This window comes from Cervus elaphus, chromosome 23, assembly GCF_910594005.1.
Source record: "Cervus elaphus chromosome 23, mCerEla1.1, whole genome shotgun sequence".
Lineage (NCBI taxonomy): Eukaryota > Metazoa > Chordata > Mammalia > Artiodactyla > Cervidae > Cervus > Cervus elaphus.
This window is the reverse complement of record NC_057837.1, coordinates 78,666,623-78,693,923: the sequence shown is the minus strand read 5'-3', so window position 1 is coordinate 78,693,923 and position 27,301 is coordinate 78,666,623. Positions and strand designations below refer to the sequence as shown.

Genomic DNA, 27,301 nt, shown 5'->3' with positions numbered 1-27,301 from the left:
GCAGGGTGCGTGCTTGTGCGGGTGAGCGTGACCGTCAGACGCTGGTAGGAAGGGGGCGGGTGAGAATGTGTGTGTGTGGCTCGCGTGTGAGTGTGCAAGAGTGAGCCCGTGAGAGGATGGATGCCGTGTGCAGAGTGAGCCTGGTGGCGTGTGCGTGTGCGCACAGGCGAACATGTGCGGGTGAAAGTGGCGTCCGCGGGGGCGGGGGGCGGCCGGGCGCGCGCACGGCGGGGCGTGGGCGGGGGGCGCGCGGCCGGGTGGGCGCTCGTGGGGGGCGCGCGGCGCGGGCCGGGGGCGGGGCCTCTGCGGCGGCCGCGCGCGGACACGGCGGGCCGCCCCCCGTGGCAGGCAGGCAGGCAGGCGCGGCGCCGGGCGGGCGGGCGGCGCGCGGAGCTCGGGCCCATGGTGCGCCCGTGTCCGTCGGTCGGGCCGCGCGGGCGGCTCCGCGCGTGGCCCGGCGCTCGCGAGCTCGCCCCGTCGCTGCGGGCCCGGCCCGCCCGCTGCCGCCGCCTCCTCCCCCGGGGCGGCGCGGCGCCGGCGGGCGGTGGCGCGGAGGCCGGACCGGGCAGCGGCCCAGGCTGCGCTGGGGGCGCGGCGGCCAAGGCGGGCGACATGACGGACAACATCCCACTGCAGCCGGTGCGCCAGAAGAAGCGGATGGACAGCAGGCCCCGCGCCGGGTGAGCGGGGCCCGGGCCGCAGCCCTCCTTTGTCCGCGCGCGGCCGCAGCCCGGCGCCGGGCGGGGCGGGCCGGGCCGGGCCTGACAGGTCGGCCGGCGCCATGAGCCGGCGGCCGGGCCCGGGGAGGGGCGGGCGGGGAGCGGTCCGGCTCAACCAGGCCCGGCACCGCGGCGCAATCGCGTCCTTTTCGGGCCCGAGCTCCCGGCTGCCGGGCACCTCTGCCTGCCTTGCTTCAGGCACCGCGGGAGGCCGGGCCCGCCCGGCGCTGTGGAACTGGGATCAGCCTCGCCTTCTATCCATTTTATTGTTTCCTGATTACGCCTTGTCTTCGTAATTCCGATTTGGTCAATATCGAACCTCTCTTTTCTCCTGGAACCGCCCTCGGGAGCCCGGAAATTCTCGGCTGGCTTTGCCCCCGCTGCAGACCCGCCGCGGGGTCCCCGCCGCCAGATGGCCGCCCTCCCTCCCCGGCGCCGGCTGGACCGCCGGAGGGCGAGAGGGGCTCCTGCTGGTCGCCTGGGCACCCCCTCCCCGCGCTCCCCCACAATGTGAGGAAGGAGCCCCCCACCCCCTCTGTCAGGGGCGGTGGCTGCCACCTGCTGTATCCTTCCGCAGAGGCAGGCCCCTGGGCCGCCTCGTGAGGGTTGCACCCACTCGGAAAGAGGAGGCGCGGGCGTTTTGCGCCCTGACAGCTTCCCACTGGGAGGAGGGCGCTGACCTGTTGAGGTTTTAAGGGGCTGGGGCAGAGTTAACGGGGTGGGGGGTGCGGGGGGAGGCGAGCTGGTTAAAATGCTGATTCTTGGCCCCGCCCGGGCCCGCCGGTGACTGCTTGGGGTGGGACCTGGAAGCGTGCATTTCCCGAGGCTGCCCAGGTGGGGCTGCGGTCGCCGGAGAAGGCAGCTGGGCGGGGCCGGGCCCCGCGGGCCGCCCTTCGCTTTGGCGTCCGGTTCTCCCCGCGCACTTCCCGGTGGCGGCCGCTTTGTGCGGCGTCGGTTGCTTGATGCAGGGGCGTGGGCCGGATGAACACCTAGGGTGACTTCACCAGGTGTCAGTGGAATTTATTTAAAAGTGGGGGAAGGGATGATGCCAGCAGCCATTTTGTGGGGTCTTTGTCCCCCATCTTCCTTAAATCTTCCGGGGAGGAGACCCCCATTGGTAGAAGACAGAGGCCCAGAGGGGTCAGGGACCTCTGCGAAGATGCTGCAAAACGCAGACTGAACTCAGGATCTCTGAGCCAGAGGTGAACTGTCCTCCACAGCTTTCTTCACTTTCGGCCTACGTTTTAATCCCGACCTGTCAAGGCTAAAGAACGGTGACGGCTTGAGCCCTATGCCTGGAAGAGGGCCTGCATGTAATAAACACCCTCAGTGAATGTTTTAATGAGTTAATAACATCAGTGGACTCTGAGGTCCTCTAGTTATTAATTCATGCCACAGTTATAAAAATGCCTACTGTGTGTGCAGGCTCTGCGGGGAGACGGGTTCAAAGCTGAACTAAACAAGCCCTGACAACAGGTGCGGGCCTCCGGACCCTGCTTGTGCATTGGAATCACCAGGGCAGCTTTAACAATGACCATTCCCGCCGCGTTTTTGACCTTTGAAATAAAAATCTAAAGTGGGACTTGGCTATCTTTATCTGTCTTATCTACCTTATTTTTTCATGGCTCCCCGGATGATTTTAACGTGTCAGCATAGTTGAGAACCTCTCATTCAGTGCAAGAGAGAAAAATGCAAATAATTATTTAAAAGTGATGATTACCATGAGAGAAATATGCATCCTTAGCATAGGGGCCGAGTGGTGCCAACAATTGGGAAAAAAGGTTTCTGTTTAGTATTGGAGTGGAGGATTGCCTCTCCTTTAGAATTTGCCACCTGGGAACTAATTTGTTTCCTGAGCAGTGACGTGGATTCAAATTCAAGTCAGGTATCGGGAATTCCAGGTGTTTGCATATATATTCTTGTATTTAATCTGCATTTTTAGGAGTGGCCTTGTCAAGTTGGTGATCTTGGTATCTGGAAACACTTTTGGAAAACCTTGTAATTTCAGGGTGGGAGGTGAAGTAAAGAAATAAGAAGCAAACATATTTGTGATGGTCAGACTCTCTGCTGGGCACTTGAAATAAAATGCATACTCAATCGCTCAGTTGTGTCTGAGTCTTTGCAACCCCATGGACTGTAGCCTGCCAGGCTCCTCTGTCCATGGAATTTTCCAGGCAAGAATACTGGAGTGGGTTGCCATTTCTTGCTCCAGGGAATCTTCCCAATCCAGGGATCAAACCTGAGTCTCCTTGGTCTCCTGCATTGGCAGGTGGATTCTTTACCACTGTGCCACCTGGCCTGTGTCTAAATCCTCATAACCACTGTGTGAATTTTTGGAGTTCGTTTCTTCATTTTATAGCCAGGGAAACTAAGGTTCAGTGATGCTAAATAATTTGTTGGAAGTCAAAGGAGTAGTCAGTGTCAGGGGATGGATTTGAACCTGATCAACTCTTTTTATCTAATGGCTCTAAGCTGTAGGATGGTTCGGGGATTTTGTGGTTAAAGAAACCAAAACCTAGGTGCCACAGGTCCCAGAAGACAGAGTATAATTAAGGCTGGGATCACTCAGCATATGCCAAGACATGCAGTTTATTTGCTGGAGGAATCCCATAGCCCCAAAGCTCTTTTCTGTCTTGAGAAAGTTACCACATCCTGATGTTGAGAAAACTATTGCAGTGGTTTTGTTAGGACATAAGCATTTGCCTCACATCGCTGGAAACCTTTTTTCTGACATCATGTGCTTTGCTTCTGGCTAAATGAAATTCTCCTCTTGGTGAAACACAAGAGACTGGTTAGGAGCATGGGCGTAGGATTGGAGAACCAGGTGCAAGCCTGGGTTTTGCCCCTCACTGGCTGTGTGACTCGGGGGAAGTTACTTAACCTCTCTGAGTTTTAGCTTTTTCACCTGTAAAGTGGGACTAACTAATTCTCTGTGTGTGCTTGTGGTTCAGCTGCTCAGTCATGGCCGGCTCTTTGCACCCCCAAGGACTGTAGCCCACCAGGCTCCTCTGTCTATGGGATTCTCCAGGCAAAAATATTGCCATGCCCTCCTCCACGGGATCTTCCCAATCCAGGGATTGAACCCAGGTCTCCAGCATTGCAGGCTGATTCTTCATCTTCTGAGCCACCAGGGAACCCCATAATTATGTGTACCTCCTAGGATTGTTTGAGACTTAATCCATCTTAAGTTTAGAACACTAAGCACTCAGTACATCTTAGATGTTCACTAGGCCAAATAGTGATAATTAGATTTTTGTGTGAGGTTTGCCATTGGTAATTTCCAGAATGCTCCTTTGAGAAGAAGGACATTTGATGGTGGGAAGTTGAGAAATACAGACTTCATTGCTCTCTCCTGATCAAATCCAGGCAATGATTAACCACATAAATGATTCCGGACAGATAAGTAGGCGCCCTGGTGTGATAGGTAGAGAGCAGGTTGGGCAGAACCGAGACTTTGCCTTTCCTGAGTAATGATTTGGGATCTCGTGGCCAACTTGGACAGGATGCTTTGATTTTTTGATGTATCTGGAAATGGGGAACAAGGAAATTTTGGATGTGAACTGAATTAAACAGCTGTGTATTTAGGTACACAGTTTGCTTCAGCTTTTCTTGGGGGGGGGGCAGACAACTTTGCTGGGGTATGGGGCTGCCCTGGTGGCCCCGAGGGTAAAGAAGCCACCTGCAGTGCGGGGGCGCTGTGTGCTCTGCTGAGTCGCTCAGTGGTGTCCGACTCTGCGACCCCACGGACTGTGGCCCACCAGGCTCCTCTGTCCAGGGGATTCTCCAGGCAAGAACTCTGGAGTGGGTTGCCATGCCCTCCTCCGGTGGATCTTCCCCACCCAGGGACTGAACCCAGGTCTCCTGTATTGCCTGGTCGCTCAGACAGTCAAGAATCCGCCTGCAGCCCACTCCAGTGTTCTTGCCTAGAGAATCCCCTGGACAGATGAGCCTAGCAGGCTACATACAGCCCACTGGGTCACAGAGTCCAATAGGACTGAGCAACTTCCACTTGGGTTACTTTATATCACATAAAATGCATCCATTGTTAAGGTACAACACATTGATTTTTTTTTTAAGTAAATGTACAGAGTTTCTGTAATTCCTTACAATCCAGTTTTTGAACATCTCTATCTCCCCCAGAAGTTCCCTCATGCCTTCATCCCAGGCTGACTTCTGTTTTCATAGGTTTGCCCTTTCTGGAAATTTCATATAAATGGAGTCATAAACTGTGTTGTCTTTGTATCTGCTTTTTTTTTTTCATTTAACAGAATGGTTTTTTAATTTTAACTTTTAATACAGTTTTTAAAGGTTACTATCCATTTATGTGCTAAGTCACTTGCTAGTTGTGTCTGACTCTTTTTTGCAGCCCTGTGGATCATAGCCCACCAGGCTCCATGGGACTCTCCAGGCAAGAATCCTGGAGTGGCTTGCCATGCCCTCCCCCAGGGGATCCTCCCAACCCAGGGATCAACCCCAAGGAGCTTACATCTTGTGCATTGGCGGGGAAGTTCTTTACTCCTAGTGCCACCTGGAAAGCCTTGTGTGTTTACAGTTACCACAGAATATTGGCTTGTGTTGTAATACGTCCTCGAGCCGTCCACACTCAGTAGTTCGTATTTTTCCCTCAACAACCCCCTCCCAGCTGGTAACCACTGGTTTGTTCTCTGTAAGCCTGCTTCTGTTTTGCGAGCACAACGAGTGTTTTTTTTGAAACCTTTTAGTTTATGTTGAAGAACAGTTGATCATCAATGTGCTGGTTTCAGCTGTACAGTGAACTGATTCAGTTTTGCATATACATGTATCCTTTTCAAATTCTTTTCCCAGTTAGGTTGTTACAGAATTTTTGAAAAAAAAATTTTATTGGCTGCAGCGGTTCTTAGTTGCAGTGCTCGGGATCCTTTTCATTGCCTTATGTGGGATCTTTCCTTGTGGCGTGAGAGCTCTTAGTTGCAGCATGTGGGATCTGGTTCCCTCACCAGGGATCGGACTGGAGCCCCCTGCACCGGAAGAGTGGAGTCTTAGCCGCTGGGCCACCAAGGAATATTACAGAATCTTGAGCAGAGTTGTTAACACAGTGGTTTTAAAGTTCCTTTTTATTGCTTAAAGATTTCCATTGTGTGGGTATACCATGCTTCATCTCTTCACCACGATGGACATTGGGGTTACGTCTCGTGTTTGGCTGTTGTATGTAAACAATCACTAAGAACATTCAGGTCTTCATGCAGACAGATGCTTTCCTTCCTCCTGTCTGCCGTGAGTGTCTGAGACTTGGTTTGTCAGTCGCTCCCGGCTCTTCCGTGGTGGCCCTGTGGGTTCCCCTGTATCATCTCCTCTGTCTTCCGGCGCAGAGACGGGGTTGCTCAGGGTTTGCTCCTGGCCCTCCTCCCCTTGAAGTCTGGGCTGAGCTTGTCCTGCTCATGGCTTCGTGTGTGCATGCTCGGTCACATCTGACTCTTTGCGACCCGTCCAACTGTAGCCTGTCTGTCTCCTCTGACCTTGGGATTTCCCAGGCAAGAATACTGGAGTGGGTTGCCATTCCCTCCTCCAGGGATCTTCCCGACCCAGGGATCGCACCCGGATCTTCTGTGTCTCCTGCATCGCAGGCGGATTCTTCACCTGCTGAGCCATGGGGGAGCCCTTCCCTGGTGGCTCAGGTTGGTAAAGGATCGGCCTGCAACGCAGGAGACCCAGATTCAGTCCCTAGGTTGGGAATATCCCTTGGAGAAGGGAATGGCAACCCACTCCAATATTCTTGCCTGGAGAATTCCATGGGCAGAGGAGCCTGGCGGGCTGGAGTCAGTGGGGTGGAAAAGAGTCAGATACGACTGAGCAACTAACACTTGCAACCCGTGGCTTCAGTGACCTTCAAGTCCTTCTTCCCTCTTCCTGAGTCCTTTCAGCCTGGTTCCCATCATGAGCCTGGTCTTCCTTCCTCCAGTGTTCCCATGCACGGAGAATGGTGTGCCAGCTCTTCAAGGCAAAACCCTGAAACCCGGGATCTGGATGCTGCCTTCGCCCTCCTCTTCGTTTGCTAAGCCTTGATCAGGACCTCCCGCTTTTGCTCCCTGAGTTGCTCTGGAATCTGTTCACATCTCCTTTAGCATTGCTGCCACCGGCCCATCCTCCTTGTCGTCGTCTTCATCATCAGTTGATACCCTTCATCCATGCTTTTGATTGTCCAGTGGGGTCTCCACCTCTCAGCCAGAATGTGTGTGCTACATTGATTCAGTCATGCTCGACTCTCTGTGACCCAATGAACTGTAGCCCTGTAGGCTCCTCTGTCCATGAGATTGACCAGGCAAGAATACTGGAGTGGGTTTCTGTGCCCTCCTCCAATGGATCTTCTTGACCCAGAGATGGAACCAGCGTGTCTCCTGCACTGGCAGAAGGGTTCTTTACCACTGAGCCACCTGGGAAGCCCAGATATGGCCAGATGCTTTGATCGTGGGCATGTTCCGCTCAAAGCCCTCCAGGGAACCACCTCACTAGGTGCTCTGGCCCCACGCTGTCCAGCATGGTAGTCACTAGCCTCCTATGGCTGTGTAAATTCAGGTTTAAAATAATTAAAATCAGGTTAAACATTCAGCCCCTCAGTGGCACTAGCTACGTTTCAGCGTCTGGTCCCCACACACGGCCAGTGCCTGCTGGACAGGTTGGCACAGAAACCAGCAATTCCACCCTGGCCGCCTCCTGATCTGATCTCAGCGCGCTTCGGCCCCTTCCTTGTCTAGCCGCGGGATCTGTCCTCACTGTCTCCTCCCGGCCCCCTCTGGACGCAGGGCCTCTGCACATGCTGTCCTCTGCCTGGAAAGTCCTCCTCTCCCCTGTTCATCTGGTCGAAGCTCCGTCTTCCGTTAAGTCCCACTGAAGCCTCAGGTCCTCAGGGGAGACTTCCCTGACGTCCCCTCTGCAGAGCAGGTCCCATTCTGGGGGCCTCTCAGAGCACCTGCTCCTCTTCTATTTTGCTCAGTTGCAGTTAGACGTGTCACTGTGTGATCCTTCAGCTGGGAACACTGCGGGGCCCTGGCTGGGGACAGGTTAGTCACCATTGCACGGAGCCGGGCACGGACTAGGTGCCCAACACATCCTTCTTTTTTTTTTTTTTTTAAGAAGAGAACAAGTCTACACTTTTATTTACTTTTCAATAAGTTTAAATCCTTGAAGGTACAGCATCACTCCTTGACGGGCCAGCCAAGAGTCGGATTCTGTGTCCAGTGGCCTTGGCATAAAGAGTTGTTTTGAAATTTGGTATGAACCATGCTACTGTTTCCATAAGACGTGTTACCTTTCTCCAGATTACTCTGGTTTTGTTAAGTTTTCCTCCAGGAGTTACTGTGTTGTTCTTTGTTTTGTACACAAAAGCACATCTCTTGCCAAGATAGAATTCAGTGTTATCCTGAGCATGTGTGTGTGTGTGCGTGCGTGCGTGCATGCGTGTGGGTGCTCACTTGCTTGGTTGTGTCTGATTCTCTGGGACCCCATGGACTGTAGCCCACCAGGTTCCTCTCATCTCATGGGATTTCCCAGGCAAGAATATTGGAGTGGGGTTGCCAGTCCCTTCGGATCTTCCCAACCCAGGGATTGAACTGGTGTCTCCTGCATTGGCAGGGGGATTCTTTTACCACTGAGCCACCTGGGAAGCCCAGTATATCTTCAGTTTTCAGGAGAGCTGTGTGCCCCCTCCAGTTCCATAGACCCCACTTGTAGCCAGCGAAAATGGCTATGGACCACAGCCTTCTAGAATATTTGTCATTTTAGAAGTCCTCCTCCTAGCAGGCCTCCACAGGGGCCAAGGTGACTGAAAGGGCCCAATAAATCCTTGTTGAGAGAAACACGCCTGAAGCAGATCTCCCGTTTATAAAAGAAACAGAGCCGCCTCTGCCCTTGAGAATGGGGAGGGAGGAACCTTTTCCAGCCGGTCCAGGAAAAAGTCTCCATGTTCTCAGCTCTAAGTCTGTAGGACGCCTGTTGGACATCCTTGAACTGCTGCTCGCTAACCATCTGCTCCTGTGTTTTCCTGGCTCGGAGGTCTTCCCTGGTTGGGGGGATCAACTCTGCCTGTCTTAGCCATGTGGTCTGAAGGCAGGGCTGGGGGTGCCCAAGGGACTTGGAACGTGAGTACCGGGAGAGGGGAGTCACAGGCCAAGACACCAGGCGCCCTCTGTCTGCCCCTCTCTGTCCCTCCGCCGAGGGGCCCAGCCCTTCTCCTCCTGTGATGGGCTCTTGGCTGCCTCGGACAAGAGAACAGCCGGGGCAGGCTTGGCAGCTGCCCACCCGGAAGCGGTCTCTGTGCCCTCTGCCAGCCCAGCTGCACGGGTGCCATCCACTTCCTGGTACGGCCTCCCTGTCGTGGGCCCGCCCCGGTGCTCCCTGCCCAGGCGGGCCCAGGCGGTGACATCGGCTGTGAAGTTGCACACACACAGCCAGGTAGAGATGCTGAAAGGGAGCGCTTGGGCTGAGGACCGAGGAAGGCCAGGGCGCCCGCTGCACACCAGTCCCCAGGGCGGCAAGGCGGCCGTTTGACCTTGACCTTTGCCCCCCATCCCTGCAGTCAGTGGGAAGGAGGAGCCAGGGTATGGAATAAGCCATCTTCGGACTTCTTGGGCTGTTACTTCTCAGCACAGAAAGTCCTTTCAGTATCTGCACCCAGGTGCAAACGATGGAAGTCACCAGTGAGGGCTGTCCACGTTTGACGGCCACCTTTGGGAATGGCCACGGAGTGGCTCGAGCTTCACTCCTGAAAGCGACTGGGCTTTGGTTTAATTTGGAAAGAAGAAAACCCATCGTAGCATGTTGTTTTGATGACTTCTACCTAAAGGGAGAGAATGTGCTTAGTTGCTCAACCGTGTCCAACTCTTTGTCACCGCATTGACTGTAGCCCGCCAGGGTCCTCTGTCCATGGGATTCTCCAGGCAAGAATACTGGAGTGGGTTGCCATGCCCTCCTCCAGGGGATAGTCCCGATCCAGGGATTGAATCCAGGTCTCCTGCATTGCAGGAGGATTCTTTACTGTCTGAGCCACCAGGGAAGCCCAAGAATACTCTAGTGGGTAGCCTATCCCTTCTCCAGGGGATCTTCCAGACCCAGGAATCAAAGGAATCGGGGTCTCCTGCACTGCAGGCAGATTCTTTTCCAGCTGAGCTACCAGGAAAGCCAAAGAGAGAGATGGGTGCTGATTTTTTTTTAAAGCGAGCGTTTGCTTTATTTCTGTGACTTTGAAAGATTGATTTACGCATTCAGAGCTTGGCCTGTGGAAAGCATCGCCAAAGATCACTTTAGGTGGCTCAGGGCCAAACATTGAAAGACTTGCAATTATGTTTATGGTTCCTCTGTTTATGCCAAGCGATACTTGTCTTCTTTTTGTAGTAGTGACAGAAGTTTCCTTTTTGCATACGTTTCAGTAAAAAAAACACAGAGTCAAGTTAGAAGTATGAAGTCAGTAATAGTTGGGGAGCTTTGTAGATGTGCCCGCGTCATGGCTGACATTTAGGAAGCAGTGGGCTTGCTGACATGGGGCTGTTGGTCTAAAAATATAATGGCATTGTTAACAAGGGGAAAGAAAAGGGATAAGCTGGTTGTGCTAATAGAGTTAAAATTCTAAAAAAATTTTTTTCTAATTTTATTGAAGTACAGTTGATTTACAGGGTTGTTAGTTTCTGCTTTATAGTAAAACGATTTGGTTGTGCATTATACGTTCTTTTTCATATTCTTTCCATTGTGACTCTGTACAGAATATAGTGGGACCTTGTTGTTTATCCATCCTGTGTATAATTGTTTGCATTTGCTAATCTCAAACCCAGCTTCCCTGGTGATTCAGTGGTAAAGAATTCGCCTGCCAAGACAGGAGGCGTGTGTTCGATTCCTGGGTCAGGAAGATCCCCTGGAGAAGGAAAGGGCAGCCCACTCCAGTATTCTTGCCTGGGAAATCCCATGAACAGAGCAGCCTGGTGGGCTGCAATCCACGGGTCGCAAAGAGTCGGACACAACCAAGCCACTGAACAAGCAGCAACAATTCGCAGTTCCCAGCCCGGCCCTCCCCCACCCACTCCCCCTTGGCAGCTGCGGGACTGTTCTCTATGTGGGTCTGTTTATGTTTCATGGATGAGTTCCTTTAGATCATAGTTTAGATTCCACACGTCAGCGATATCATATGATATTTGTCTTTGACTTACTTCACTCGGAATGGTAAACTCTAGGTACATTCATGTTGCTGCAAATGGCATTATGTCATTCTTTTTTTCCCCATGGCATGGGGGATCTTCCCCAACCAGGGATCCAACATGTGCCCCCTGCATTGGAAGCGCAGAGTTTTAACCACTGGATCACCAGGGAAGTCCATTTCATTCTTTGTTATGGCTTAGTAACATCTCTGCATATTGGTTCCACATCTTCTTTATCCATTCTTCTGATGATGGACTTTTAGGCTGCTTCCATGACTTGGCTATTGTTAATAGTGCTGCAGTGAACTTTGGAGGTGAATGTATCTTTTCGAATTATAGTTTTGTCCGGATGTATGGCCAGGAGTGGGATTGCTGAATCATATGGCAACTCTATTTTAGTTTTTTTAAGGAACATCCATATTGCTTTCCTTAGTGGCTGCACCAATTTGCATTCCCAGCAGTGTAGGAGGGTTCCTTTTTCTCCACACCCTCTCCTGCATTTGTTGTTTGCAGACTTAAAAAATCCTTTTTATTTCGCCAAGTCATCCAGGAAAGAAATGATTTTAAAACAGTGGTTAGTTTGCCTTGTTGATTGGGAATCTTATCATTGCTTTAATAGCGTCTAAAGTTTGAGGGGCTTGTGGGAGAGGACAGTTGGAAGGGGCCCCGTGGAAAGAAAGGCTTCTTGTGTGAACTGGCAGTCTGGGTGAGCTGAAGGCTGTTGCCTCCTTCCCGTTAAATCTCTGTGGCATTTGCCCCGTGCCAGGGTAGAGCCTGCTGGTTGCCCTGCCTGAGAAGGAGCCGCCTGCGGAGGGAACAGTGCCCTCCCCGCGGAGCCGGGCCTGGCAGGTCGCCTCCCTCCGCCCGGCCATCTGCTGGGCCACAGATGAAGTCGGGTTTGGCCAGCCCTCAGCCTCCGCACTGTTGATGTCGTCTTTGACAATTCTCTACCGTGGAGGCGTGTCCTGTGCGTGGTAGGAGTTTGGGCAGCAACCCTGGCCTCCACCCCCTGGAGGCCAGTAGCACTCCTGTGACCTAGGGGCCCCCCAGCTGGGACAACCCGAAGGGTCCCCAGACGTTGCCATGACCCCCGGGGGTGAGGGAGTAGGAGTGGGCGGGATCACCGCTTTTAGGAACCCCTGGATGAGTGGAATGTTCTGTGAATAGCCATAGCCTTTGTTGTCCTTCAGGTGAGTCATCATCTCTTTAAAAAAATAAAAGAAAAACCTGTTGGGCAAGAAATTCATGTTTGGACCATGTTCTCAACTCTGAGTTCAGCTTCTTGACTAAAGAAGCCTTGAGCTGTTGGAATAGAGCCTCTGGGCCTGAACTTACACCCCACGGTCCTAACCCTGCACCTTAGAAAGGGACGGTATTTGCACACAGGGCCTTTAAAGAGGTGATCAGATTAAAACAAGCCTTTACGGTGAGCCCTTAACCAGGCTGAGTGGTACTCTAGGAAGAGGAGATGAGGGTAGGAGGAGAGACACCAGAGATGAGAGGACAGTCCCCGAGGACCCAGGGCAGAGGTGGCCGTCGGCATGCCAAGGAGCGAGGCCTCTGAAAGTGCCAAGTCTGCCGACATCTTGATCTTGGACTTTCCAGCCACCAGAACGATCAGAATATAAATTTCTGTTGTTTAACCACCCAGTCCGTGGTATTTTCGTATGGCCGCCTAAGAAGACGAATACAGGAAGCATCTGCTGGTTGTTTGTGGGTGAGGAGTCTCTTGGTGTCAGTGGTAAACTTTTATTTTAAACCGATGGATAAGTTCTTCAGCAGTTTTCTTTAGACAGTCCAGTCTCCCTCAGCGTATTGCAAAGTCACGTGCGCTAGAGCTGGGTACCACCCGCTCCCGTAACCTAAAGCACAGCCCGTGTGCTCCCCAGGGAGGAGGCACCGGTTCCAGATGTTTCCTTGTGTTTACAGAGTTTACGGTGGTCACATTTCCAGTTTGTGCTTTGGATGGTTGGTTCACTGATTCTTGTCACTCGGACTGGGCTAGGTTAGTCTGCTGAGAATTATAAGAGTTGCTCACTCCTGATGTGTGCTGACTGGGCTTCCCTGGGGGCTCAGACGGTAAAGAATCTGCCTGCGATGATGCAGGAAACCCGGGTTCAAGCCCTGGGTCAGGAATATCCCCTGGAGAAGGGGATGTCTACCCACTCCGGTATTCTTGTTCTGGGAAATCCTATGGACAGGGGAGCCTGGCGGGCTACAGTCTGTGGGGTCCCACGGCATCGGACACGACTGAGCGCCTATCACGCTATTGGGTTGACCAGAAAGTTTGCTCTGGTTTTTCCGTGGGAGTCTGCGGATACCTCTGAACGAACTTTTTGGCCAACCCATTACGTGCATTGTTTCTGGCGGAGGCAGAGAGCAGAAATGATGTGACGGGGAAATTTTAGAAACTTCAGATTATCCCAGTGGTTGTGAATTCTTCACAAGCATGGTTTCTGTTTTCAGGGTTAGTTTGCATGTTGATCCTTATTTTCCTAATTCACTGTCTGTGAGGGAGACGTTCCTGGTAGTGGAGGAAAAGGGTGGAACATCTGTTTCTGAAACGTCTGGACTCACCCTTGAATCTGAATACCTTTTAGCTTGTACTAAGCGGTCAGTCCCCGGGGAGGTCCAAAGAAAATGTAAAACTGGAGAACTGCCCCACCTTCATGTTCTTCCCTCTTTTTTTGTTCTCCAGATTAAAGGCAATTTGAGACTCTCATAGAAGGGATGACACAACTATGTCTGGCTAAGTCAAAGGACCAGGAAGTAAACAGATAAGACCACTTGTCCCACGGGCAGGGCTTTTTTTTTTCTTCCTTAACTGATTAAAAACTATGCATATATGCACATCCATGCATGTGCACACACAGGAAAGTGCGTTCATCTTAAACGCACAGCTTGATGAGTTTTCATGAAGTGAACGCACTCCCGTAACTGGAGGTGAATAAATCGGCTGTGACCTCAGAAGCCTCCCGCCTCTCCTTCCTCCCCCGCCCCACTGGTGTCCTGACTTCTAACAGCAGAGACTGGGCCTGTTTTTGACCTTTAAGTGAATGTGGTCATGGAGCAGGTGCTCACTCATGCCTGTTAATTCTTGCTGCATCTTTTGTTCATAAGGGGTGACCATGCTGCCTGTTTTTAGAGTTTGCTCACTTCCGTTGCCAAATGAAGTCCGTGTAGGAGTCAGTCATTGATCTGTGAACAAGGAGGGGTTCAGGAGTGTCGACCCTCAAACAGTCAACAGTCCAAGGACTGGGCCTGCTATCTTTGCCTCAAAAACAAAAGAATTGATAAATGACTCACCGAAGGGCAGAAGCTGAAACAGTTTGGATAGAATCAGGACTCAAACCCTAGTTCTTTTTTTTTTTTTAAACTCTTTGTTTTATATGGGAGTATAGCCGATTATCGGTAAAGAATCTGCCTGCAGTGCAGGAGACCCGGGTTTGATCCCTGGATTGGGAAGATCCCCTGGAGAAGGGAATGGCACCCCGCTCCGGTATTCTTGCCTGGAGAATCCCATGGGCAGAGGAGCCTGTTTCTTCTCAGTATATTCTGCAGCTTGATCTTTCTTTTTTTCTTTCTTTCTTTTTAATTTGGCCAAAGGGCATAAGGGATCTTAGTTTGCTAATAAGCAGGGGTCAAACCCATGCCCCCTGCATTGGGAGCTCAGGGTCTTAACCAGTGGAACACCAGGGAAACCCCTTTTTTATTTTATTTTTTTTGCATTTCTTATTTTTTTTCCCGAGAATCAAAGTAACTGGTTTATAATCTTATGTGCTTCATGTGAACAACATTTTATTTCTGCTTCTGTATACTCTACAACCAAACACCCCTTCCTGAGTAGTTTGCATCTTAAGGGAAGTAGTAAAAAAGTCTTAAGTTGTATTTTAATTGTAAAGTGAGTGCATGTGTATTAAAGAAGAATTGAAGAACAGAGAAAACTATTGAATGAGATACGAGTATTAACTTTTCCCTTCAACGGCAGCCATAGTTAACACAGACTTTTAGCATATGCTGCTTTCTTCCTGTCTTGTATCCACGTGTACATTGTTTGGTGAGTTACACCCATGCAGCACGTGTGCTTTTATTTCCTTTTTTTCTCACCCAGCGTTTTAAGGTAAGGCTTTGGTTTGGCATTCTAATGTGCTTTGTAAACGACACTTTAAGTGGCAACATGCTGTCTCTTTGAGGAGGCGTCTTTAATTCACATAACCCAGGACCCTGTGTGTTCACAGGTGTTTCTTACTGTGTTGTCACTTTATATTCGTTCTGAACGCTGGCCCTCCAGAGCAGAGGCGGCCGGAAGATGCATGGAGGGCGGTGCAGGGAGGCCCAGGCCTGGGTTTCTGTGACCTTGTGTTTGCTGCGTGACTGGAGATGCCCCTGTTTAGGTCCGTCTGACGCGGCCCGTGATCTCTCGTGTTAACCGGGGTGGACCTTTGTCGGACAGCCACTAATGGCCCCTGGACAGCCGAGGCTGCCGTCCTAGCGCTGCAGCACGGGGCTCGGGGGGGCTCGGGGAGCCAGTGCTTGCTGGAGAAGAGCCCCGGCACCTCCGCCAAGGGTGGCTGCCAGGCCCTGCCTGGACCTGCCTAACCCGCCCAGAGCCCTCTCTGGCTCCCACATGGAGACGTCCAAACACTAGCATTTTATTGTTTTCCAGTATAAAAGTAATAATTTCTGTTAAAGGAAACTAGTGCTTTCTCTTATAGAAAAGTTAAAGTTGCAGTAGCTGGAATTTAAAGCCCAACTTCCTCTTGATACGAAATACGTTTCCTTCTGGGCTTCCCTGGTGGGTCACTGGTAAAGAATCTGCCTCAAGGTGCAGGATACGCAGGTTCTATCCCTGGGTCAGGAAGATCCCCTGGAGAAGTAAATGGCAACCCACTCCAGTATGCTTGCCTGAAAAATCCCAAGGACAGAGGAGCCTGGCGGGCTACAGTCCATGGGGTCACACAGGAGTTGGACATGACTTACTGCCTCAACAACATATTTCCTTCTGATCTACAGTTTTATCAGATGGCTATTAGGTGACCTTATTTTGTTGGGTTTTGCTGTTAGAAATTAAAGTCTGCAGAGGCAGTCTTGATGCATGAAGTTTTGCTACATCTTGGACAGCTTTCATGGGCTAGCATCCCCAGGTCTCTGGGTTGGATGGAGCTGGAGAGCATTGAGGGGCTCTCACCATGTCCTAATCACTGAGCCACTCTCTGGACGGGCCCTGCTGTGTTACACCCTGGAGAAGCCAGAACGGCCGTGCTCCCCGTCAGGAGACGGGCGGTGGCCTCCTCCAGTCATTTGCCTTTTTCCTTTTGCCTAGTGCATACCCACGAGATTGGGAAAGTTTTAAAAAAGGAGAGTAAAAGAAGTAAGAACGTAAGTTTTTTCCTTTCTCTGTTGACTGCGTATCAGGCTTCCTGTTTCCGAGTGTCTCAGACGGGTGGAGGTGGAGGGCAGGGGCCCGCGGCTGACTGAGGACCAGCCGCCCGTGGGCGCTCTGTGTGTGGACTGGGGCCGAGCGCCTCGTGATGGTGCAGTTAGTGGTCATGAGGGAGAACAGCGCAGGCATTCAGTAAGTGTTTGCTGAGTGAATAAAGGTCCTCGTAGATACAGGTTCTCCTGACAGAGCTGCGTGCAGACATCATGTCTACCGCCCTGCAGAGAGAGGAGGGCGGTAGGAGGAGGTTCCATTCCCGGGGGGGCAGCAGCACCAGGAGAGGTGTGACTGTGTCCCCCTTGGACCAGCCCCTCCACCGCCTGATTCCAGAAGTCGACTCCCCACAAGCGACAGGTGCTGTAACTATCTGGCGCTTTACAGGCGCCCTTGGAAGCTTCGCTTGTGGCCATGCGGAGCTGTCTCAGCACCAAAGCCACTCCCGGTGGGCAGCGCAGAGGCTGGGCTGTGGTCCAGGCCTCCAGGGGGGCAGGGGAGGAGCTGGGCTGGGAGGGAGGGGGCTTCCCGGCGGAGGCGCGTCTCCCTGGCCCTGTGACCCTGGCCGGGTGAGTTCGGCTCTCTGAAAATGGGCGTCATGATGACACTGCTCGGGGGATGTGAGGACCGGATGAGCCGATGTCTGTCGCGCTTAGGCCTCAGTGTGTGGCCCATGACAAGGGCAGGAGCAGAGAAAGCCACCGTCCAGGGGTCCGTCTGCCGTGGGCACCTGCTCATGCCCAGGGTTTTGCTCTCCTGTGTATTGCTGTTGTGAGCATCGCCGTGTGTTTCCCCTTGGTCACCTTGTACCAAAATGTGTGTAAGACACGTCCAAGGTAGCCTTCGAGGTGAGAGGATCTGAGCTTTACATTTAAAGAAGTTGCTACATTGACTTGAACTTTTTCACTGATACACAGCAGTCCCACCTTCTCTGAGCTTTTGCTTCCTGTGGTTTCAGTTAGGCGCGAGGGACCCAAGAATCTTAAATGGAAAGTTTCAGGAATAAATGGGTTGTAAGTTCCACATTGGCTGCCCTTCTGAGTTGCACGGTGAGACTGTGTGTCTTGCAGCTCAGTCCTGCCCTGGACTTGAACCGTCATCGTTTGTCCTGCCTGTCCGGCCTGGTAGTCACTCAGCCCCCTCTGTTATCAGAGCGACTGTATCGCACCCTTATTTTACTTAAAAATGGCCCCAAATAATGATGTTGGCAATTTGGCTATGTCACAAAGAAGCTGTAAAATGCTTCCTTTAAGTGAAAAGGTGGAAAGTTCTCGACTTAAAGAAAAAAAACTTATGCTGAGGTTGCTAAGATGTACAGTAAGGATGGATCTTCTGTTCATAAAATTGTGAAGAGGGAAAAAGAAATTCCTGTGAGTTTTCGTGACTTCAGACTGCAAAGATTATGACCACAGGGTGTGATGAGTACTTAGTTAAGATGAGAAAGTCATTTAATTTGTACTGTAAGATGTTTTGAGAGAGCGCACATTCACATAACTTTTATTGTTATAATTGTTCTGTCTTATTATCAGTTACTCTTGTTAATCTCTTACTGTGCCTAATTTATAAGTGAAACTTTATCCACAGGTCTGTGTGTTTAGGGAAAGCACAGTGCCTGTGGAGTTTGGAACGGCCCTCGGCTTCAGGCATCCACTGGGGGATCTTGGACTGCGTCCCCCATGGATAAGGGGGGCAACTGTGGTCTTGTTTCTTCTCCAGACAGTAGCATTCCTGTGGCCAGAGATACTTCAGACTTCAGTGGACTGCTTCCTTCTTTGCATTTGTCTGGATTCTAGATTTTACATTCTCCCAGTTTAAAAAAAATCTAGCCAATCTGTCCCAATTCTGGAACAAAGAGCAAAGTTTTCCTTCATGCCTTCCCTTCCATTCCTTCCAGTCCCCCCCCGCCCCCCACCGCCCCGAAGCGCTTAACAGGTGGGGTCACGTCCTCTAGTCCTTCGGGACCGGCCGTTTCGTATGGCAGCTCCTAGACTCACATGGCTGTTTTTGGTCATTAAAGTAGTGAACTAAAATTTAAAGTTTGTATTTCCAGTGCTCAACAGCCACGTGTCGCTAGTGGCCGCTGTGTTTGATGATGCAGCTGGAGAATATTTCCCTCGTCACTGACATGCAGGGGACAGACTCGGGACTGTTAGCATTTTTGTTGTGGTACAATCACTAAGTCACCTCCGACTCTTTGCGACCCCATGGACTGCAACACACCAGGCTCTTCTGTCCTTCACTATTTCCCAGAGTTGCTCAAACTCATGTCCATTGAGTCAGTGATGCCACCCAACCATCTCATCCTCTGCCACCCCATCTCCTTTTGCCTTCTGTCTTTCCCAGCATCAGAGTCTTTTCCAATGAGGCGACTCTTCACATCAGGTGGCCCCAGTATTGGAGCTTCAGCTTCAGCATCAGTCTTCCAATGAATATTCAGGGTTGATTTCCTCTAGGATTGACTGGTTTGGTCTCTTTGAAGTCCAAGGGATCCTCAAGAGTCTTCCCCAACACCAGTTCAAAAGCATTAATTCTTGGCATTTGGGGCCAGATAATCCTCTGGAAGGGGCCAGCCTGTGCACGCGAATGTTCAGTAGAATCCTTGGCTTCTACCCAGTAGATGCCATTAGCCCTTCCCTTCCCTGAACCTACAGTTGTGATAACCAAACTTCTCTCTAGATGTTGCCGCGTGTCCCCAGAGGCAAACTGACCCCATACTCACATTCAGAACCACTGTTGCCGGCTAGTTCCTCTATGTTGCTTTGTGGAAAACATTGTGTATATTTAGTGTACAGTATCATCTAAGTTTCAGATGTACCATGCAGTGGTTCACAGTTTATAAAGGCTGCAGTCCATCTATAGTTATTATAAAATACTGCCCACGTCCCCTGTGTTGTGCAGTATATCCTTGCAGCTCGACAGTAGTTGGTACCTCTTAACCCCTTCCCCCATCTCGCCCCTCTCCCCAGGTACCGCAGTTGGTTCTGTGTGTCCGTGAGTCCTCTGCATCGCGTTTAATTTTCCCTTGCATTCTTCCTGGCTCTGCCCAGTGTCAACACTGAAAACTCTAGATTTCTGGACTCCGGCTTCAGGGAGGGTGGGTGCGTCACGAAGTCAATTTAGCAAATATTTACTGAGTGCTGCTGGCAGCAGCACCGAGGCAGAAACGATCGTTTCTTCGGAGGCGGCTCCTTGTTACACTGGTTACGTTTTCCAGAAACGCCGTTCCCTTGGCACGTCCCCCTGTGATGTTTGCTTTTCCCCTTGCGTTTGCCCAGATTGTGCGAAACCACCGCATCTGGCCATCAGGCTACTGGCCATCAAAACTTCTGTTTGTTCTAGAGTCAGACCATAAGAAGGTCCCCTTTGGTTTCCCTTTGTTTAAACGGTCTAAGCTGGGAGCAGTGTAAGCTCCGTTATTTCTCGCCTTCCATCTTAACCTAGTTTAATCGCTGTTGCTAGCAACAGGTGAGAAATTTTTCATGTTTTTTTAAGTCTGAAAAAATAACTCAAGGGAAATAATATCTACTATTAGTGGAGTGCCTGTTATGTGCTAGGCATTGCTTACTCCCTTTGTATATAAAGCCCTTAATCCTTTTGATAATTCAGCAAAGCAGGTCTTATTACAGACAGGAAGAGAGGGAAGCATAGAAGGTGAATTGTCCAGGGGTGCACAGCTGGGGTGGAGCTGGGCTGGGGTTTGCATGTAGGTCTGTCTGGTTTAAAAGCCAGTGTTCAGGGACTTCTGTGGCAGTCGAGTGGTTAAGGCTTCATGCTTCCACGGCAGGGTTGGATCCCTGGTTGGTGAATGAAGAGCTGACGGTGCCAAATAGCACAGCCGATAAAAAGAGGAAGCCGGGGTTTATCACTTAGCCCACGTGGTCCTGCTGTTCTGAAACTGGGACTCCTATTCCTTCTTTTCCAGCCTCTGCATTAATTTCTCACACTCAGAGGTTCTATCTTGCAACCCCTGTCCCCAAGCCTGTCTAGAAGGTGGGGTAGGAGCTAATTTGTCTGGGAAAGTGACAGACGGCTCAGTTTGGTGTTGAGAAGCAGCAGCAGGGTGGCAGCTGCCCCCACAGCTCCAGGCACGCCCCCGCTTGGACCTCCCGTGGGGCTGACTTCCACCCCTGCACAGATGGGGTGTGGGGCATCTGCTGGAAGAAGAGCCGTGGGTATAAATCCAGATGTCAGGTGGGGCCCTGGCTGCTGCCTCTTCTGTTTGGACTGACGGGGGTGCCGGGGGGAAACTGAGTCACTTGGAAATTTGCCACCGAGCCCATGGCTTCGCTGCAGGACAGCGGTTCCCCAAATACAGGCAGAAGCTGGCTCCAGGTGCTACAGTGGTGATATCTCAGTAATTCATGGACAGGAAGTAGATCTCATGCAGACATATAGTGAGACCCTTAACTTCCCTTTTCAGTTTTCCTTCAATATTTCTAACCCTATCAGGGCCCACTTTTTTTTTTTTTTTTTTTTTATTGAAGGGTAATTGCTTTACAGAATTTTGTTGTTTTCTGTCAAACCTCTTTTTTTAAACAAAAATTTGGCCGCGCTGCAGCTTCACTGCAGCCTGCAGGCTCATCGATGCATTGAGCGAGGCTGAGTTGTCCCGTGGCATGTAGGATCTTTGTTCCTCCCCCAGGGATCGAACCCACGTCCCCTGCATTGGAAGGCGGATTCTTAACCCCTGGACCCCCGGGGAAGTCCCAGGGTCCACTTTTGAACAGCCGACACTTGCTAATGTGTGTGCAGCCGAGAGAGGAAGCAGCAGCTCGGGGCCCAGGGCCCTGTGTCCAGTGGGAATTTAGTAACGTTCGCTTCTCCTGGCGTGGACTTTGTTGTTTACCTTCTGTTTATGGCAACTAGTTTTCCATTTATGATAGTGGTATTAAGTTACCTTTTTAAAAAAATTTTTTTTGTTTGTTTATTTTTATTTTTTGGCTATGTAGTGTAGCATGTGGGATCTTAGTTCCCTGACCAGGGATTGAACCCAAGCCCCCTGCTTTGGAAGCCTGGGATCTTAAGCACTGGACTGTCAGGGAGGTCCCTTCTGTTACTTTTTAAGATACACTGATAGAAATACAGGGCAGGGACTCTCAACCAAGGCGTAACTGGCATTTGGGACCCGCATCATTCTTGAGGGGCCGGGGGGTTGTCATCCTGGGTTTTCTAGAATGTTTAGCAGAATCTTGCCCTCCTCCACCTAGGAGACACCAGTAACTACCTGCCTTCTTACTGCTGAGAAACACTGATTTAAGATATGCAGATTGAGAGGACTTCCCTGGCCCCCTAGTGGTTAAGACTCCCACAGGGGACACGGATTTGATCTTCTGGTCTGGGAACTAAAACATTCCACATGCCTTGAAATGCAGCGCCGCCCCCCCCCCCCAAAAAAAAAACGTGCAAATTGAGGGAAACTTAAGAACTTAGAAAGTGGAGGTGGTTGGTATGTAGAAATCGTGTGTGTGTGTGTGTGTGTGTGTGTGTGTGTGTGTGTGTGTGTGTGTGTGTGTGTGTGTGTGTGTGTGTGTGTGTGTGTGTGTGTGTGTGTGTGTGTGTGTGTGTGTGTGTGTGTGTGTGTGTGTGTGTGTGTGTGTGTGTGTGTGTGTGTGTGTGTGTGTGAGAAAATGGCTGGAGGTTTTGGAGAGATTGCTTGGCAAATTGCCTTCAGTTGGGGGTCTGCTTACTGATGTTCCTGTGGCTGAGGTTTGGTCCACAGTGAGGCGGGAGGAGGGGCCTGGCCAGAAGCTGTAAAGCCGCTCGGTCCAGGGGAAGCTCTGTCGTGCTGGAATGTTCCCCGTCTGCACCGTCCAGCACATGCCACTGGCCACCTGTGACTGCGGAACACTCAGAATGTGGCTATTGGGAATGAGGAACTCAACTCTTATTTTAAGTAACTTCAATGTAAAACTTCCATGTTTGCACAGCGCAGCCCCGAAGAAATCAGTGTGGAGAGGTCAGGATGATAAGACCACAGGCTTTAAAAACTTAGAAGTGAAGATACACAAACCAGTAAAAATGAATCTTTACGGACGGTCCAGTCACGTGGCAGACAGGACTATTAGGAGATTTGGGGCAGAGGTTAATACACCCACTTAACATTGGCTTTGCCAACTATGTGTGTCCAACTCTTTGCAGTCCCATGGACTGTAGCCCGCCAGGTTTCTCTGTCCATGAGATTCTCCAGGCAAGAATACTGGAGCAGGTTGCCATTTCCTTCTCCAGGGGATCTTTCCAACCCAGGGATTGAACCTGCATCTTCTGCATTGGCAGGCGGGTTCTTTAGCACTGAACCACCTGGGAAGCCCGACATTGGCTTTAGCAAAGTGAAAAACAAAAACCAATTTACTGATGCCTGAGACTTGGGCTTCCCAGGTGGTGCTAGTGGTTAAAGAACCCGCCTGCCAATGCAGGAAACATAAGGGACCTGGGTTCGATCCCTGGGTCGGGACGATCCCTTGGAGGAGGAGGAGGGCGTGGCACCCCACTCCAGTATTCTTGGCTGGAGAATCCTACAGACAGAGGAGTCTGAGGGGCTACAGTCCGTGGGGGTCCCAGAGTCAGACACGACTGAAGTCACATAGCGCACACGGAAGACAGGAGAAGCCCAGGAGACCTACGCTCTGCCCCCGGGTGCTCAGAGCCTCTGGGGTCTCTGCATCTTCCTTGTGACTCCATTTTTCAGGCTGACTCTCCCTAAACGGGAGCAAGGCAGCTGGCTGCCTGCAACTCCAGTCTTCTTTTCTGCCACCTAAACAACCCCAGGGTGAAGGGCACGTCTTTTCTGGAATTTCTAGTGAAACCCCCAGGCAGGCCTCTCATCGGCTCCTCCTCTGAGCCCATCAGCGTGTCGAGGGCTTTGCTTGGCCAAGCCTGGGTCCTGGGCTCATCATACGTGGAGCTCAGAGGTGGGGTTGGCATTGCTGGATCAGGTGGAGAGATGGAGGGAAACTGACTGACTGACTTCTGATAAAAGAGTAAGTGCAGGATACGAGAAGACGATATGGGGGCCTCGGCTGAGGGACTGAACTCCAGGCGGGACGCACTTGGACAGGGGCCCCCCTGAGGCTGGTTGCAGGGGTGCCGGGCTGGTTGCAGACGGTGCAGTTCAGGCTGCCGGACGGCGGGAGCGGAGCTGGCCTGCAGGTGGGCAGGGGGCCGCAGGCACAGCGGTGGTTGGCTCACAGGTGTGAGGGAGCCGGAGCCCGCAGCGCCCCTGGTGGACGCCGGCAGAAGGGCCCCCAGACAAACCTGGTGGGAGAGAATCCCGGCGCTGGCGTGGAGGGGCTGGGGCCTGGGGTGTCCACAGGGGGGCCGTGGGAAGGTGACCCCGGGGCCACAGCTGGGCTTGAAGGGCCCGAGGGATGGCAGGTGCCGGGCGCGTGGCCGACTCACATGCAGATGCTGCCCACCTGTCCCCCGGGCCGTGGCCTAGGACGCTGGGGGGTGCGGGGTGGTGGCCGCCTTCTCCTCCAGGGGCTTGTCTCCAGCTCCTGGGGAAGCTTCGCATGTCACTGTCCTGAAGGAGTCCGTCCACCCCGCCAGCAGGCCCCGAAGGGTGACTGAGTGACTGGGGAGCTTGATGTGAGAATTCACCGCGTGGCTCAGGCAGGGCAGCGAACATGCAGGCGGAAGGGCTTCGGTCTGGGGCTTGCTGCCCTGACCTCAGTGACACAAAGGCCTTATTTTATCTTGTGCCAAGTGCTTGCCTACTTTTGTATTGTGAGGAAGTATTTGCGAAGGATCTTGTTCCAAAGTTAGGTCCCCCCAATCCCCACCCAGGACCTGGAATCATGGTTGGACCAGGTGAGCACTTAATAAATGCTATTACGGATTTAGCTGAAAATGCACACACACATACACACATAGACGCACATTTAGCCCCATATGTAGGTAATATGGGTACATTTAGCCCCACACACAGGTAATGCTGCTGCTAAGTCACTTCAGTCGTGTCTGACCCTGTGTGACCCCATAGACGGCAGCCCACTAGGCTTCCCTGTCCCTGGGAGTCTCCAGGCAAGAACACTGGAGTGGGTTGCCATTTCCTTCTCCAATGCAGGAAAGTGAGAAGTGAAAGTGAAGTCGCTCAGTCCTGCCCGACTCCTAGCGACCCCATGGACTGCAGCCTACCAGGCTCCCCCGTCCCTGGGATTTTCCAGGCAAGAGTACTGGAGTGGGTTGCCATTGCCTTCTCTGACACATAGGTAATATGCGCACATTTAGCCCCATATATAGGTAATATGCGCACATTTAGCCTCATACATAGGTAATATGTGTCTAGTGTGACCAGAGAATACATAGGAAAAGGCCCTCCAGCCCCTCCTTCCAAAGGAACCCACGTTATCAGCTCATTATGGAAGTTTTCTGCACTTGCAAGCACGTCTGCATGTTATCCTCTTGCCTTTGTGCAAAGAATGGTGTCCTGGACACACCTTTCAGCCGTTTCCATTTAGCATATCTTGCAAATAGGACCATTTAGCATATGCAGCTCTGTCTCCTCCATTAAAGACTGTTGAGCATCCCCTTGTATGAATGTTTCCTGCTTGTTTGACCAGCACCCACTTTTTTCCTTTAATATTTTTTTGGCTTCACAAGACAGCATGTGGGGTCTTAGTTCCCTGACCAGGGATTGAACCCGTACCCCTTGCATTGGAATTGCGGAGTCTAAACCACCGGACCGCCAGGGAAGTCCTGACCAGCCCCCGCCCGCCCCCCGACCCATGACCGATTCAGTTAGTTTCCGGTCTTCGCTGCCTCACGCAGGTTGCCCTGCATGACCTGCCCCTGGGCACATGCACGCCTGCAGGTTCAGTCTCGGAGAGGTTAACCTTGTAGCTGGCTGTGTGGAAGCTTCTGCTAGCAGAGAGCAAACAGAACTCATTTAAACAATCAGCTTGACAGTCTGTGGTTCTCTTCAGCTTTCATTAGAAACATTCCGCTCCGGGAGTCACCATTACAGGATTATCACAGGATAGGGAGAGAATTGCTGGTCCGCGGCAGAGTGGAAGACCACGAGGAAGGTTTCTGCAAAGGGAGGGGTGTGATTCTGCTCAGCGCATCCCCCTTCCCGTCCGTTCGGCCCTTTGCCCCACGCTGGCCCACCTAGGTGATTCGCACCTACGGGCAGGAGCGCGGTTCGACTCCTCCCGGTTGCCCTGTGTTTCTCTGGCCGACACGAATGAGTTACTTAGGAGTGAAACCTGTGCTCATGGGAGCCACCACCAGCCTCCCTGCCCCACCCCCAGCACCGGTTTACTGGAACCAGGATGCTATTTTTAAGAAAGAGCATCGTGTTTCATCATGGAAATTTTGAGCATCTGAGCAGGCTTGCTGGCTTGCCAGAGTCCTGAGCCCACAGCCTGTGTGTGCTCAGCTCCGTACCCAGCGCCCCAGCAGGACATGCCTGGCCTGAAAGAGGAGGGACAGAAGGCAGGTCTGCCGCTGACAAGTAATTATGTAAGTCGTGATGGCCACATCGGGATGGTTTGCTTTCAGCTGGCAGCGTCTCAAGGGGCTGGCGGGGCTGGGCTTTCTCCGTCCCAGCCTGTGCTTGTGCTGGGGCCTGGCGAGGAGCATTCCGCCTGTGGTCTCTCTACCGCAAGGGGTTGTTGAGGGTCGTGATTCTCAAGACGCCTTGTTTACAGGCTCTCTTGAAGGATGCCGTGCCTTTTTTTGGCGAGAGTCGGGGTTGAGGATGTGTGTCTCAGAGCAGCCTGATTTCATCAGAGCCGGGCAGGTGCCCAGGTGCCCCTGGCCTCACACAGGGCACCTGAGGAGCTGCCCTCTGGGGGCAGCCCTTGGGGTCAGCTTGCCTGCAGCTGGCACGCTGGCCCATCTCCGGGTTATGTGGGGCTCCAAGTCATCACCTTCCTGGCGTGTTCCTCCAGTGTGTTGCTAAAAAGGAGAGATGGGCGTGGAAGGAGATTCTTTTCCTTCTCTTCTTTTATAGTAATCTTGGTGTAACCAGCACCCTTGATAGCTTTGAGAATAAGACAGACCTGCTTCAAGGCCAGACTCAGCCGTTTCTCACATTTTGGCAAACTCAGGGGGACCTTTTTCAGCTATCCTGAGCTTTCCTCTCTCATTTGCAACATATCAAAGTGATAAAAGTTGTTGTTATGTATTTACTTCCTAAATCTAAAAAAAACAAAAACAGACCCTGCTTTTTGAAATAATTTGGGCTTGGGGACAAAGCATCTTTGTTTTGGACCATGGCTGTCTTCTTAGATGCATCAGCTCTGTTTTCGCTTCTCACTAAAGGATGAAGCCCCAGATGGGACTGCGGTTCTGACCCAGTGAAGATGCTTTAGAGAGAGAAGTTCTGGGAGGGCGTGACCTTGACGGTGTGGGCGTGGCCGTGATGGCATGGGTGTGGCCTTGATAACAAGGGCGTGGCCTTGACGGTGTGGGCGTGTCTTTCCCACAGGTGCAGCGAGTGGCTGAGATGCTGCGGTGGAGGCGAGCCCAGGCCGCGCACAGTCTGGTTGGGGCGCCCGGAGAAGAGGGACCAGCGGTACCCTCGAAATGTCATCAACAATCAGAAGTACAACTTCTTCACCTTTCTGCCTGGGGTACGTACGGGCCGGGACAACACGGTTTTTTCCTTCTTACACCACGCGTGTGTAGTGGTACCAGTCTTGGCAGACCGAGGCACCTGCCGCAGGGTCTGTGAGCACCCCGTGCCTTTCCCACGTCACCCCGGCCACTGGCCGTTCACCTCCCTTAGTCCTGAGCACCTGGAAGGGGTTGCCTTCTGTCTGCAAGGCTGTGAGATGCCACCTGATCAGTTGCAATAACTTCACATTTAGTTGGTGTGTTTGGCCTAAGAGGAGTGAAAAAAGATGTTTTGAGGGTCTAGCTTTGTTACAAAAAAAAAATCAGTGCCTATAGTTCCCCCCATTACCATCTTGGAACACATATTCAGAATAGAAAAGTTGGGAGCTAAAAGTGTATAGAAAATTTTTTTTTTAATTTGTCTCTTTCCT

At 51.9% G+C, this 27,301-nt stretch overlaps 1 protein-coding gene across 3 annotated transcripts in view; it reads left to right on the top strand.

The window, feature by feature from the left end:
- The first annotated feature begins 356 nt into the window (after positions 1-356).
- The window catches only part of ATP9A (ATPase phospholipid transporting 9A (putative)), a 122,345-nt gene continuing 95,400 nt past the window's right edge, over positions 357-27,301 (top strand). For 2 of the 3 annotated variants that reach the window (XM_043882984.1, XM_043882983.1), the window contains exons 1-2: positions 357-680; positions 26,743-26,887. In XM_043882984.1, coding sequence (XP_043738919.1) covers positions 403-680; positions 26,743-26,887 — 423 coding nt within the window. In that variant the 5' untranslated portion in view covers positions 357-402. Of the gene's footprint in view, positions 681-25,657; positions 25,773-26,742; positions 26,888-27,301 lie in introns of those variants that run through there. The other variant, XM_043882986.1, reaches the window with a different exon arrangement.